A 13,858-nucleotide genomic window follows, 5' to 3' on the forward strand; every position below is an offset into this window, starting at 1 on the left:
GATACTAGTCTTTTAATGCTAGTCTTTTAATTGTTTAGTCGATGCAGACCCGTGAAGATCCGTATTATATTGGCCTTCAGTAACGCTTGTCGTAAGAGGCGTCTACCGGGATCTGGTGGTCAGGCCCGTTGACTTGGTTGACACATGTTATCATATCCCAATTGCGTAGATCGATGCTCATGCTGTTGATCTCTGGATCGTCTGGTACAGACTCGATTATTAACAGACATATAGCTGGAAAATGGCTGAATGCGGCGTAAAACTCACTCACTCATTAGTCGATACAATAAGGCGTTAAAAGATGGGACATGTTGATACCCAGCCTGGCAAATGGCACAAACTGCACTGGATGGTACAAGGAGCGGTTGGCTGTGTGAATTAGTGTGAAGTATGATAAAACCTCCCTCTCTCTCTCTCTCTCTCTCTCTCTCTCTCTCTCTCTCTCTCTCTCTCACACAAACACACAAATCTGGTAACGGTTAGGGTTAGATAACCATTGAAGCAAATCGTCAGGTTTAGCAGTCTAACATGGAATGATTGAAAAAGGAACAAGTATGTTAACAACAAAATGCCCTTGACTGCAACAAAATATTTAAGAATAATGTTTCTATTTCCTTAGAAATTGTCTTGTTGTTGTTGATCAAATGTTTCCTAACTATAAATCACACAGTCCACGATGCAGCTGCATAACACCATGCCACATCATATCTGTATCTCATCTCATGAGATGTGACGAACAGTATTAGCGAGATAAATGAATTACACGCTACTTTTACCAATACGATCCTGCGTTGTATCAGCGTGTTATCACCATGATGCGCGGAGACTGACATAACTGTATCATGTAATGCATAGGGCTAGCGATGAATAGATAAATACGTCAGTGAACCTGCTATCACGATCCGATAAATGAGGTCACATACTTTCAATCTCCTTATATGGATTATTTTTTTTCTTGTTGAATAAACTGTTGACTAACGCTCCGGATAAGTTTTGAGTTGGCTATACCGAGGTGTGGGTGGACTTGTGTAGGCAAACGCTACTGCAACTTACTTGACGTTATGTATATGTCTCCATTTGCGAAATATAAATTACTTCACTGACAAATTTTAACATAAGTAATTAATCCAAATACATGATTTATCAATCTCTTTACACTTTAATCATATAAAAGATGAGAAAGAGACATGTACCAGACTTATGGTATTGTATCTGAAAGAGCTACATAGTTTTTCAAATGGAAAACAGCTTGATATGTTATGTAATATCCTGTCTTGTGAAGGTTGATATGATATGTCCTCCTATAATATATTGGTTGATATGATTTGTGCTCCTTTTGCATATTATAGGGGGCTACAAATTAAGGAGGTGAGGTAAGGTGAAATGGGATTTAACGTCGCATTTAAAATTTGTTTCGCTCAAATGAGGACGTGTGACTAGCCCAGACTTAACTGGTTTTATAGTGCTAGCTCACTGAGCTGCCGCAGTTAAGCATGAATACCCCACTCAAGACACATTATACTCCGGACCAACAAGTACCATATTTTCACGTCTGGGTAACTTCACTTGACTTTGTGCACTTAGTACTGCTAAGAGAAACACCTATAGACTAGCATAGAGTGATGGTATGGTATGGACAGTACAAACAACACCTTGAATGAAAATCAGCATTATAATGCTATTCTGTTAATACTAGAATTTGAATTGTTTAGTCGATACAGACCCGTGAAGATCCAGGTTAGAATTGATCTTCAGCAACCCATGTCGTAAGAGGCGACTAACAGGATCGGGTGGTCAGGCTCGCTGACTTGGTTGACACATGTCATCGTATCCCAATTGCCACAAATTAAGGAGGTGAGGTGAGGTGAGGTGAAATGGGGTTTAACGTCGCATTTAAAATTCTTTCGCTCATATGACGGTCGACGTGCATGCATGTGTGTGTGTGGCTGCATGTACTAGCCCAGATTTAACGTAAGCATGACCAACACTCCGGACCAACAAGTACCATATTTTAACGTCTTTTGGTATGACGCGACCGAGGATCGAAAGCGTGACCTCCCGCTCTCCGGGCGGACGCTCTAACCACTAGAGCACGGAGGCTTCCAAAAAATGAAGGGATTATCAAGATTGTTACACATGGCAATGGTACACATGCCAATAGAGAATAAAGTTACATATATTAGGGCTAATGTTTTGTGTATCTTTATCATTTAACTGTTAATGAACTGATGGTATCCAACTTGAAATGGATAAAACCTTGTACATGTAATTTGTAAGCTAGTGAAAGCAAAACTGTTTAACGACCCGTCCTCTTGAGTGGTGCTTTCATTAGTAGAGTGTATTTATCTTGCACCCAGTACACAGCGACTAAAGGGGAGTAACTCCTCAACTTAAACGTTACATACTGGAGAAGCCAACAAGAACACTCCTGAGTGAGTGAGTGAGTGAGTGAGTGAGTGAGTGAGTGTGGTTTAATCGATGCTTCCAACACCATGTCATTTAATGACTAGCTTAATACGATGTACAACATGCTCATTGACCATTTCGCCATATTATGTAACATTCTTTACATTCTTATCATGCATAATCTGTATACCGAAATGTAACTGAGCAGTTTACCTTTGCGACATTCGCATTTGTAAATAGTTGGAAAGTTTCAAGCCCCTTAAGTATTAAGTAAGAGAGAACTTTTAAGTTCAGTCTAAGTTCAGATATGAAAAATATTTTCCACTTGACACGGAAATTTTGTTGAAGACACAGACCATGATATCTTGACTGCACACAAATTTCAATAAGTCTCGTAATACTATTTTCCTTTCACAGGTTTCCATACCAACACTGCAACAATGGGGCTAAGGCTGACGTACTGTTTTGGTATCTACTTCAGCTCATCGGACGAGTCGAATATTTTCGTTGATCCTATCAACTTATCTTTGCAGTAGGTGTAGACATATGTTAGGTAAACCTTTGTTCTAATAACCTGGTGACGGCGAATAGCCCACACTGCACGAAATAGTGCATTTCCATGTGTTCCCGCGTGTTTGGAATTTGTTGGATTCTATGCCCATAGGCGACATAACCTATGTAAAATGATATGGGCATGTGCAGCTATATCTTTATGTGTGAGATGTTTGGAATGTTTGGTCATTTAATCAAGTATTTCCATTTATTTATAATGGTTCTTGAACATAACGGAATGAGTGAATTTAATGCGATGCGTTTTATACAAGTCTGAAATTAATGGAAATATAAAAGACTATTTTTGGCTGTTTCAATAGGCTTTGAAAGTGATGGAAATTACAGGAGAATTGACACATATTACAAACTTGACGAAATGGCATTGGGAATATTTGTCTGTCATATAATATCTCTTGAGTTCAAGACATTTGAAATATATTGGGCATAGCGTAATATTATTGGCAGTGTTTGAGTACATTGTATCCTGATATCAAACCCCAGTGCTGAGTTAATCTCTCATTACGCAAGTGGTACGCCAGGACATAGAGATGTACATATAGTGGGGATTTTAAGGTATTGAAGTTTCAATGAACATCTACATGGATTCCTATCAAATGTCCTTGGAAATATGGTTATCATTGTGTAACTATGCTGATAGTAAAATGATATTAGGAGATTCTTGTATTTAGACTCTTGACCAGGGGTTGAATGGTTGGGAAAAATGTAAAATATCAATGGTCAATTTGCAACCTTATTGTATATCCCCTACTTTTTTAATTGTATATAATATTCATTTAATGTATATATGATCTATCTGAAGGTTGTACGATGATACCGTCCCGATGATTCCGTAAAGCTCGAAATATTGACAGGTCTGTAACTCTCCACTATATTGACAACATATTCACACGAAATACTGACGTTCAACGGGAAATATACGACAGCTGGCTTGGCAGTGATCATCTATGCGAGGTCACCCGCTACTGTCAATATTTAAGGACTGACGTTGTATTGTTGACGTTCATCAGCTGATGAAGACAGTGCCGCACGTGAGCAAATTCCATGATGCTTGAAATACTGACAGTTCTGCAACTNGCTCCGCTCGACTGACGCATACTGAACGCGACATACTGAACGCGGCATACTGAACAACAGCTGGCTTTTAGGTGAGGCCATCCGCAACTGTCAATATGTATGTATGAAAACAATTCTAATGCATCTAACACGTCTGCCAATTTCTATACCAACTTATATGCATTATTGAATAGCTGATAGTGATTACATGTAACTTGATGATGGGTAATTGTGTTTCCACTGGAAAATACGACTTATGCAGAGACCAGTTGTTATCGACGATATACATTGTGTTCATTGTCTATCATGATTTTTTTGGCATTGGAAATAACCTACAATTCATATCATGACGTTGTCTATGGCGCATATACATTAAACTTTCTCATAGTTTTATATGTTGGACCCGCAGAAAATATGGGTTAAAATTCAGCAACCCACGGGTACTAACGGGATTGGGGGGTCAGGCTCGCTGATGCATGTCGTCGTATCCCTTAAGCGAAGATCGATGCTCATGGTGTCAAACACTGGATTGTCTGTTCCAGACTTGGTTATCTTCAGACCACACTTTTATACATGTTGATGTAATATTTCTGGTACGGCGTTAAACAACAGACAAACAAATTAAACAAATTTAAACACACACACACACACACACACACACACACACACACACACACACACACACACACACACACACACACACACACACACACACACACACACACACACACACATGTATTTTTACGCCGCACTCAGCAATATTCCGCTATATGGCGGCGGTCTGTAAATATTCGAGTCTGGACCAGACAATCCAGTGATCAACAGCATGAGCATCGATCTGCGCAATTTGGAACCGATGACATGTGTCAACCAAGTCAGCGAGCCTGACCACCCGGTCCCGCACATGAAGTTACAAACCATGACAAGACGTATACTTAATACTTATGGCGCCACAGGACGCCCTAAATGTAACCAGTACTGTGGGTTATGTGCATTGTTATGTGGAAGTCTTATGTGTACATCATCAGGTATTGCTAAAAGGAGGCTTGAATATTTTTATGAAAGTTATGGTACAAGCAAACACTTCATATATTATCTCGGAATATCTTTGAGTTGTCCTTAAAAGTAGGCACTTAATGTTTTGCATTTAAAGCAACACGTTTCAGTTGTAATAATTCTTCTTCATATAGTCCACGGCGATAAAGTTGCAAATATACTTAGACTAAATCTTCCCCAATAGCAATTAATATCCCCACTAATATACTGAGCATCCTCTGTCTAAGTTCCTGAGCTTTGGTCACAGATTCTGCTGTGATACTGAGGGTCTTCAGATGCCAAATTAGTTAAATGACCTTGTATATTCCTCATGGTTTGATTGAGCATTCATGCCTGTATATGGTCTCGGTAGGAAATACACCTCATTAATCTGGAATGTGTTCCAAACGTAGAGATGCTAATCGCATCTACCACACCTACACATAACGTTTCAATTGTACAATGTCCTAATCATTCCTATCTCTTTTATGGAAAGCTTTTCTTTCTAACGTTTGAAACAAGATTTGAACTTGCACACTGTCTGTTTTCCAAATGGTATGTGCACACTTGTTGATGTCATTATTTAGTTTAGTGTCGCTACCTCCTGGTATAAATGATACAAGATCTCTTATGATGTTGGACTGGTAGGGAAACTGATAGAAATGAGTACATGAGAACAACAATAACAAACATTCCCATACTAGGCGTACATCTGAATATAACCGACATGGGGTGCTTGAAATGAGTGCTTTTACATCAATGTCAGCACTATTGCTAACGTAAAGAAATCGGGGTTTTCGTGCCGTGGTAGATATCTACCTCCCAATGTTAACATAGCGATAACGCAAGTATAAGCAAACGTTGATAAGATAGCCAGATGAACTATGCCGCTTGTTCTACGTGGCCGGGTCATGTTGTGAGTGGTCCTGTAGTAAACGAGCGTTGTCCGTTTCTGATTATATAGCTGCAATGGTCGATATGTGAAGGTGTGGTGGAAGAGAATTCTGTTTAACTGTTATGAACGACGTATTAACCTTCCGTCAGAACGTGTTAATGGATGTTGTGAGGTTTGACACGATGGCTCTCACGTCTACCACAGACACTCGCTAGCCTGGACCCCCGGCCTCATGACTGAGTCATTGAACAACAGCCATGACCTGGTGTGTCGCCGTGTTGATTCTGGCTGCCGTTGTTGGTGAGTAGTGTCCTTTCAATACTAGTGAACACATTGATACAATATATAACAGAACGCAGTTTTGTCCAGGACAAGTCACTTATTCCTAGTCATGTCTGAAATAATTCCCGCATGTAGATTCACTGTATCCAATCGCTCATGTTACATGCTACTAACCTCTGTTATTCATCTGTTTAATGAGAACCGTGTGTGGATACAGGTTTACAAGTTGTAAACCATTGAGATTATTCAATATTGTTATGAACTAAAACAGCTCAATCCTACTGAACACGCGAAACTGGTGTTTGATATATATCGAAATGCGCCCAGTAAGATGTACTCTTATTAGGGTCCAGGATGGCAATTGTCCTCGGTGACAATTGTATTCAGTGGCAATTGATCTCGGTGACAATTATCCTCAGTGGCAATAGTTCTCGGTGACATTTGTTCTCATTGGCAATTGTTCTCGGTGACAATTGTTTTCAGTGGCAATTGGTCTTGGTGACAATTGTTCTCAGTTACAATTGTTCTCGGTGACAATAATCCACGTGACAATTCTCCTGCTCCCTCTTTTAAAAGGAAATATCTCATTTCAGAGACTTCTCAATACGGCAGCCACTGTTTGAGATCAAACGATCCCAAGCCATGTATGTACTGTGAGCGGGGCTGGTTTGGCGAGGACTGTAGCCGAAACTGCCCTACATGTGACAATTCTGGATGTGACAGAAACACTGGCATATGCGTCAACTGTGCAGATGGGTTGTACTCAGAGAGCTGTTCCCTGGAATGCCCAGCTAACTGTAAGACGAGCAATGACAACAAGGTCCAGTGTGAAAGGGCCACTGGACATTGTCTCGAAGCATGTAACTCTGGATGGTGGGGAGACAAATGCAACAAACGATGCAGTGACAACTGTCTCCGTTCAGAATGCTTCTTCTATGATGGTTCGTGTGCTTGGGGCTGCAAAGGATGGTTGGACAGGAAGCATGTGCACTGAAAACTGTCCGGAAGAATGTGCATTGAACAAATGCTCCCAGCATGGAAAATGTTCGTTTGGATGCAAGAAAGGTTTCTACGGAGAGACATGTGAAAGTAGATGCAGTAACAAGTGCATGAACAATAACTGCTACTTTGACGACATCATCCACTACACTGTGTGCCGAGATGGATGTAGCGATGGATTTAAGTCAGCTTACTGCAATGAATCGTGTCCTGCTGGTTGTAGAAGATGTCATCAACATAGCGGGGAATGTTCTCTGTGCGAGTCTGGTCGCTGGGGTATGCTGTGTGGGAAACGTTGTTCAACCTGCAGCAACTCGCTCTGTGATATCACTGGAGAGTGTACAGAGGGCTGTCAGACTGGTTATCATGGACATATGTGTGACCGTCCCTGTCAGTCTGACTGTTTGGAGTGCCGCAAGAACGATAGCGAGTGTCTCATATACAAACCTGGCAAGACGGATGAAAGTATTGACACTATTCTGGAAGATCCCAGTGAGGGTGATAATCGGATTGATAGAGGTATGTGTGGACATCTGTTACAAGAAAGGGATATCGCCTTACTGTTTCAAAACAAAGGAACGTGTACCCCGTTAACTGGTGTTCCTCAATCCGAATGCAGCTGTAATGCAAATGTAAATAACCGCCATAAATCAGTCAAATGGTTTTCGTCAAAGTTACTCAGGTATACTTAATCATGCCAATATTTGTGAGTTGTAAAATGTAAAAAAATCTAAACTTTACATGAGGAAATACACAAGCAGAAATTGGCCATCTATGCTGTAGATAAACAGGCACCTACTGCATGAGTATACTGATTTGTATGACCTCTGGAGCATGCATAATGCCAGAACGTGTATAGTCATATCAACCTGAATATATATGTGTATGCATAATTATCCCCCTAAGAGTCCCTAAGTAAGTCCCATCTTATCTAAGGTATTTTTCATTCTCTTTGATTTTAATAGTAGAATATATATGTTCTTGTAATGTATGATTAACTGCTTACAATTGCCTAGAACTGATGTAAATCCAGCCATTGTCCCTGGTAAGATGATCTTCTTCAAGCTGCTGATCCACAGCGGGTCTTTTATCGTTTTTTGATAACATGCTAGTTTTAAGTCAAAATCCTTGATACGTTTATCTTTATGTTCTAAATTTATTATTTTTAATGTATAATTTGTTCTCGTCAAGATGGCAGAGATGTTGCCGATGTGACGTTAAATATTAACTCACTCACTCACTCTCTGCATGTGTACGTCCTTTTCTTTCAGATGATGCTCGAATTCTAAAAATAGCAATACCTGTCACCGTCGCAGTTGCCATTCTAATCTTGATTGTTGCACTGGTTGTCATTTACAGGTATGCCCGTAATAGTTATATCTATAGTCATCAGAAAACACGGAAAATGTAAATCAAAGTTAAAGACTAGCATGTGGTTTCGGGAATAATTCATTGCGGTACCAACAAAATGTACATTTTGTCTTTAAGTTACATGTTCCGATGTTTTGTAGGTGGAGAAAGTTACATAAACGTGGCCATGTTGAGGAACAGCGAGTTCCAGACACAACCTCTGACTCTGAGACAGACGCGTTTGTTACTACACCCGAGACACAGGTGAAACGAAAGGCAACCTCCCTGGAGATGCTGTAGACGTCAGGTGACACAAGGACATGACGTCAACTAGTCTAACTAGCTCTGATACTATATGTCACCCCAAAAACAGGTGCTTCTATGGTGTGTCTAAAAACAATCAGTTTGTGTTGTCAAGAGAAATAATGTGGAGTGCCACGTGCATGATGTTCGGACGTCCTGAGATGGGTTGATCGGTACGGAGAATTGAAAATGTGTTTACGGAAATTCAACTTTACGAAAAGGGATAAAGTCAACAAAACGGTCACCGGTGTCGCAAAAAACCGCCGACGGACTCGGTAAAAACGGCTACAAGGGTTTGAGAAAATGGCCAAATCGGAAGTATATTGCTAGTAAGGACAGTCATTCAGTGCACACTTTGTATATATGAATTATGTTCAACGTATTTAATTTTACGTTATGTTTTCGAGACATTGATGTTATAAGTTAATACCGACCTGTCATATCAATATCTGCACATCAAGTTTTATACGTTTTTGTATTTTCAAGAAATATTTTTAAATGTGGAATGGATTACGCAATCATATCTGTGAGTAAAACCAAATTACAACAGGAACGTTTCATCATCCAAAAGTAACCCCCCACGGGTGATATCACTTGGCTACAAATCGATTTGAGCAGAGCATTGTGACGCCATCGACCACAATGACGTCACAATCGAAATCACTAATCTCTCTGCCAGTAGTTGGTATGCTGTACTTTTTACACAAAAGAAATACTTCATACTATTTACAAACTGAAAGATTAGGAAGAATGATGTTGGATGACACAAACATTTTCAAACTCGTTTCTTTAGAAGTGAAATGTTACACAATTTAATCGAGACGTATTGGTATATTGGATGTAAAGCCACACTTTGATGTTTGCCTTGTGGCATTGTCTTGTCCGTATTTCTAGGTTTAAGTTAAAGGTTATAGACAAAGTTTGTTATTCCTATCCACCTTGATTATAGAGAATCGGAATTAGTTGAATGTTTAGTTTGTTAGAAACCGTAGGTACATACCTAACTTGTTGTAGCCGCTACACTAATTTTTGCAGTGTGTCTTGTCAATATCTACCATCTCTAATCGATTCCCAGCGGTTCAAGGGAAACAACTCCTGCCGCGATAGTCACTAGTACTCACACCTGTACAATGTTCATGATCAATGTTATACGTCACATGTCCGCCATGTAGCTGGAATATTGCTGGGTGCGGCGTAAAACTAAACTCACTCACTCACTCACTATACGTCACATGTGAAGTATGTGTACTAAATGTATTGCATATATTTGATGTTTATGCGTTGTTTATTTGCGTTAATGAATGTTCTGACATTAACTCAATAAAGACACAACAAGTTTTGAAAGACAAACAAATTTGTCAATATTAATTAACCCGTAGGTTACATAAAACACTGGGAACTATTACTCAAGAAAATATTCATAGTTCGGTTACAAATATATCGAATATGATACTTTTTTCCAAAGTAGATGATAGTATCATGTGCGCAATATACATTTACGTATCATCTACGTATTATATTTTAGACTGTGGCACTAATAGGCTTCAATAACACCGAGCTTCAAACTTCACAGCGCAATATCACGAGCTCAGTTACGACATGGACGAGTATTATATCATATACATTTATGGTGGTGAAACATACGTAAGTATGGTCTGCGATTGATATTTCATATTGAAGACTATGGCCCTAATACGCTTCCATACATATCTGATATCAGGCACGTTTGAAAGCGGCGATCTTCGGATCTATAGTGAGTGACATATCTAGCAACCTGACTGACAACCGTTATTGTGTATGCTGTGTTATACCGGCGTGATCCAGTTGTACAGGAATGACGGGACTCATTGTGAACCATAACCGTTCCTACTTCTTGCATTACAAAGAACCTACTGTACAACATTCAAAGGGAAATATTAATGTTAAATTTTAAAAGTATTGTAAATCGAGACTCTCCAATCACATTGTCATTGATGTTATTTGGAAGTCCTGATATGACCATTCAACAGAATGAATACGTTTTTAAAGGTGTGCAAACTTTTATTTATCAATCAAAAAGTTTCGTGTGATCACATGAGTTGTATCCCTTCCTCTACTTAACTTTCCTATCTCTTCTCTCTATTCTTTCCTAATATGTATATTATTGAAAATGTATGTATGTAAATATTAGGGAGCGGGTATTTTAAGTTGGATTACTTGTCCCCAATCCCTTTCACATTTGTGAATAAAATATGTTTAAATCAATCAATCAAACCTAGGAATGTGTCCTATGTGAATGTCTGTTGGGTAATCGTTCTGCGTCGTTCGGTGTATCGTGGCAGTCGCTCTCCTCACATTTAAATATAGTGTACATCATTCACATCATATTCTTCAAAACATTGATACAATAAAACGATAAAGCCATGCATGAACTAATTTCAAATAATCATGTCATGTAAGTATACTTATCTTTACAATGCGTACGTTAATATATATACATGAAAAATAATTAGGCATCCCCTTATACATTTCATCATAGTGATATGATAATGATATGTCAATGGTGCCATTGTTCGTTCCGTAATTTTAGGTAATGAAAAACAATATTTCAGTTTAAAGGATTTGCGAAAACGCATCCCCATATGCATGTGAAGCATACTTCCCACTCATACCGTGAAAAGCAGTATCTCTGCCTGGCCGTACAAGGGTATAAAAGTTGTGAACATGCCATCTGTCTCATCCATTCAAGTACACATGACGATGAGAAGACTTCCATTGGGACTAAGACAGCAAAATTTAAACTGGGTTTAACGTCGTTCTTGAGAATATTTCGCTCATATGACGACTAAGACAGCAGATAGTATCAGATGACTTCAAATAAAACGCAAAGTAATTGAAAAAGAAACAAATATATTTATTTGACAAAACAAATACAAAAATATCCTAAAAGTATACTTTCAAATCTCGTTCCATTAAATGCAAACAACTAAAGATTTTCAATAATCATTAGAAATCTCCGCTTAAAGAAAAGGACAATGTACATGTACTTGGTTCGAGAACAAGTTAAAACTGAGACATTACATCATGTTGGTCAGTGATACGTCAAAACCGTTTTGTCCGCCGTTAAAGGCTGTAACCCTGATCAAACAAGTACTTCTGAGCAGAGATTCCAATTCATGTAAACAAGACCTAGAGATTAGAAAGAAAGGGAGCATAACTGTCGCCTAGAGATGTCTGACTCTTGCCGAAATGTCAATTTCATATGGATGTTATCTTTCACAAAATAAAGCATATTTGTTACATTTTAGAAAGTAGTAAACTATATCTTATATCTGAGATATGCTGTAACAATGGTATACAGAATGCAAACGTCTAACGTGTTTTCTATCTCAGCTTCCGAAAAGTCTGGCAAATCTCTGAGTTTTTGCCTACCCTCTTTTCCCATCACATTTCCCTCTAAAAGCCCATGACTCTTCAGGGGTTATAAATATCTGTAGTGAAAATAAAACCACACTGATACATTCATGATGATCGTTTGATAATTCTATTAGAATACAAGTCTCTAGTTTATTGTTTCAGTTTCAAACTGAAATATACCACCGCAGTGATAACCAGGGCATCATCACGAAGCATGTATGATCCACCTGCAAGAGAATATAAGTATCACGTCAATGTATGTGTATTAAAATGCCGTATCGATATGTTTATGAGGATGTTTTAAAGCACAAACACCATTCTTTCAAAAACTAAAGCTGACGCTTTAGATGGTAAACACGGAAGTGGATATGCGAGAATCTGATGTTTTATTGTCTTTCATGTCTTTCTTGAAAAAGGCTTAAATGAAACATTACCTTGAATAATAACCAAGAGAAACCAACACTGACTTTCTTACAAATATATTGTTGACTGTGTTTGAGTTACTTACTTGTATTTAGGTCTGGTTCTGAACACCCCTTGGAGTCATATGTGATGGGCAAACATTGAACCATGCATATATCTTGACATCCACATGGCTTGTACGTCTTCAGACAACCAATACAAGCAGTTCCACAACGGTTGTCAAAGTTGTTCACACCGAGTTGTCTCTTGCATCCTCCATCACCTCTGTCACATGTCTTGTCGGTACAGGTGTCACTACATGGTCTAGTGCAGTCAGTTCCCCAGTAGCCAGGCTTGCATCTGGAACATTCCCCAGTCTCTTGAGAACATGCCTCACAGTTACCAGGACACTTCATCTTGCAGTCGAGGGACATCCAGCCGTCCACACAGCCCTGTCTGCAGACTGTAGACTTCATATTGTGGTCATAGAAACAGTCCTGATGTCTACAGTGTCTGTTACACTGCTTGTCACAGTGATGTCCGTGAACACCGGGTTGACATCCTTGTGTGCATTTGTGCACTTGTGCACTTGTGTGGCTGCCGTACCTCTCACATGTGTCACCATGACACCCCACTGGACACCTGGTGTCACAACTGTCACCGGCCCAACCATCCCTGCATCCTCTAGCACACGACCCGTCCCAGAAGTAGCAGGAGTTGTCTTCACATCCCTCACTGCATCTGTGTTCACACTTCTTTCCCCACCAGCCTTCCAGACAGTTTTCCAGACAGTTCCCTGTCTCCCGGCTACAGTGGGGCTTGTCACCATGACTGTATCTACAGTTGGGGGGACATGTTATTGTACAGTTGATGCCATGATAACCAGCTGCACACTGTATACATATCCCGGTGTCCTTGTGACAGCCGCCGGTGTCGCAGTAGCCGGGACATTTGTAGTTGCAGTAGTCCCCATACCAGCCCATGTGACAGTCAATACAACGACCGTCGTCTGATGACAAGAAACAGTTGGTCTCAGCTGATGACTGGTGCATGAAGAATGCTGAAACAGATACTGATATTGCTCACATTGGTTTGATGTCTGGATTAATTTAGAGATTATTTTTTTACATATAAGGTATATAACTTATGCGACAGACATATTAT

The 13,858-nt window shown here is 39.5% G+C and overlaps 2 protein-coding genes across 2 annotated transcripts in view; one reads left to right on the forward strand and one right to left on the reverse strand.

The window, feature by feature from the left end:
- Window positions 1-5,952: 5,952 nt before the first annotated feature.
- LOC124266279 (multiple epidermal growth factor-like domains protein 11) lies at window positions 5,953-10,804 on the forward strand. The gene is given in 5 exon segments (XM_046701101.1): window positions 5,953-6,262; window positions 6,838-7,191; window positions 7,193-7,762; window positions 8,515-8,602; window positions 8,755-10,804. Coding segments are annotated over 5 exon segments (1,194 nt in total). The 5' UTR covers window positions 5,953-6,219; the 3' UTR covers window positions 8,894-10,804.
- A 964-nt stretch (window positions 10,805-11,768) lies between these two features.
- LOC124266278 (protein draper-like) overlaps window positions 11,769-13,858 on the reverse strand; it is a 4,953-nt gene continuing 2,863 nt past the window's right edge. Inside the window, exons 3-4 of the mRNA XM_046701100.1 lie at window positions 12,801-13,754; window positions 11,769-12,519 (exon numbers count right to left, since the gene is read on the reverse strand). Coding sequence (XP_046557056.1) covers window positions 12,443-12,519; window positions 12,801-13,754 — 1,031 coding nt within the window. The 3' untranslated portion in view covers window positions 11,769-12,442. The remainder of the gene's footprint in view (window positions 12,520-12,800; window positions 13,755-13,858) is intronic.

The sequence above is a fragment of the Haliotis rubra genome, unplaced genomic scaffold (assembly GCF_003918875.1).
Source record: "Haliotis rubra isolate DU_JTF1 unplaced genomic scaffold, ASM391887v1 Scf1243, whole genome shotgun sequence".
In the NCBI taxonomy this organism is placed as follows: Eukaryota; Metazoa; Mollusca; class Gastropoda; order Lepetellida; family Haliotidae; genus Haliotis; species Haliotis rubra.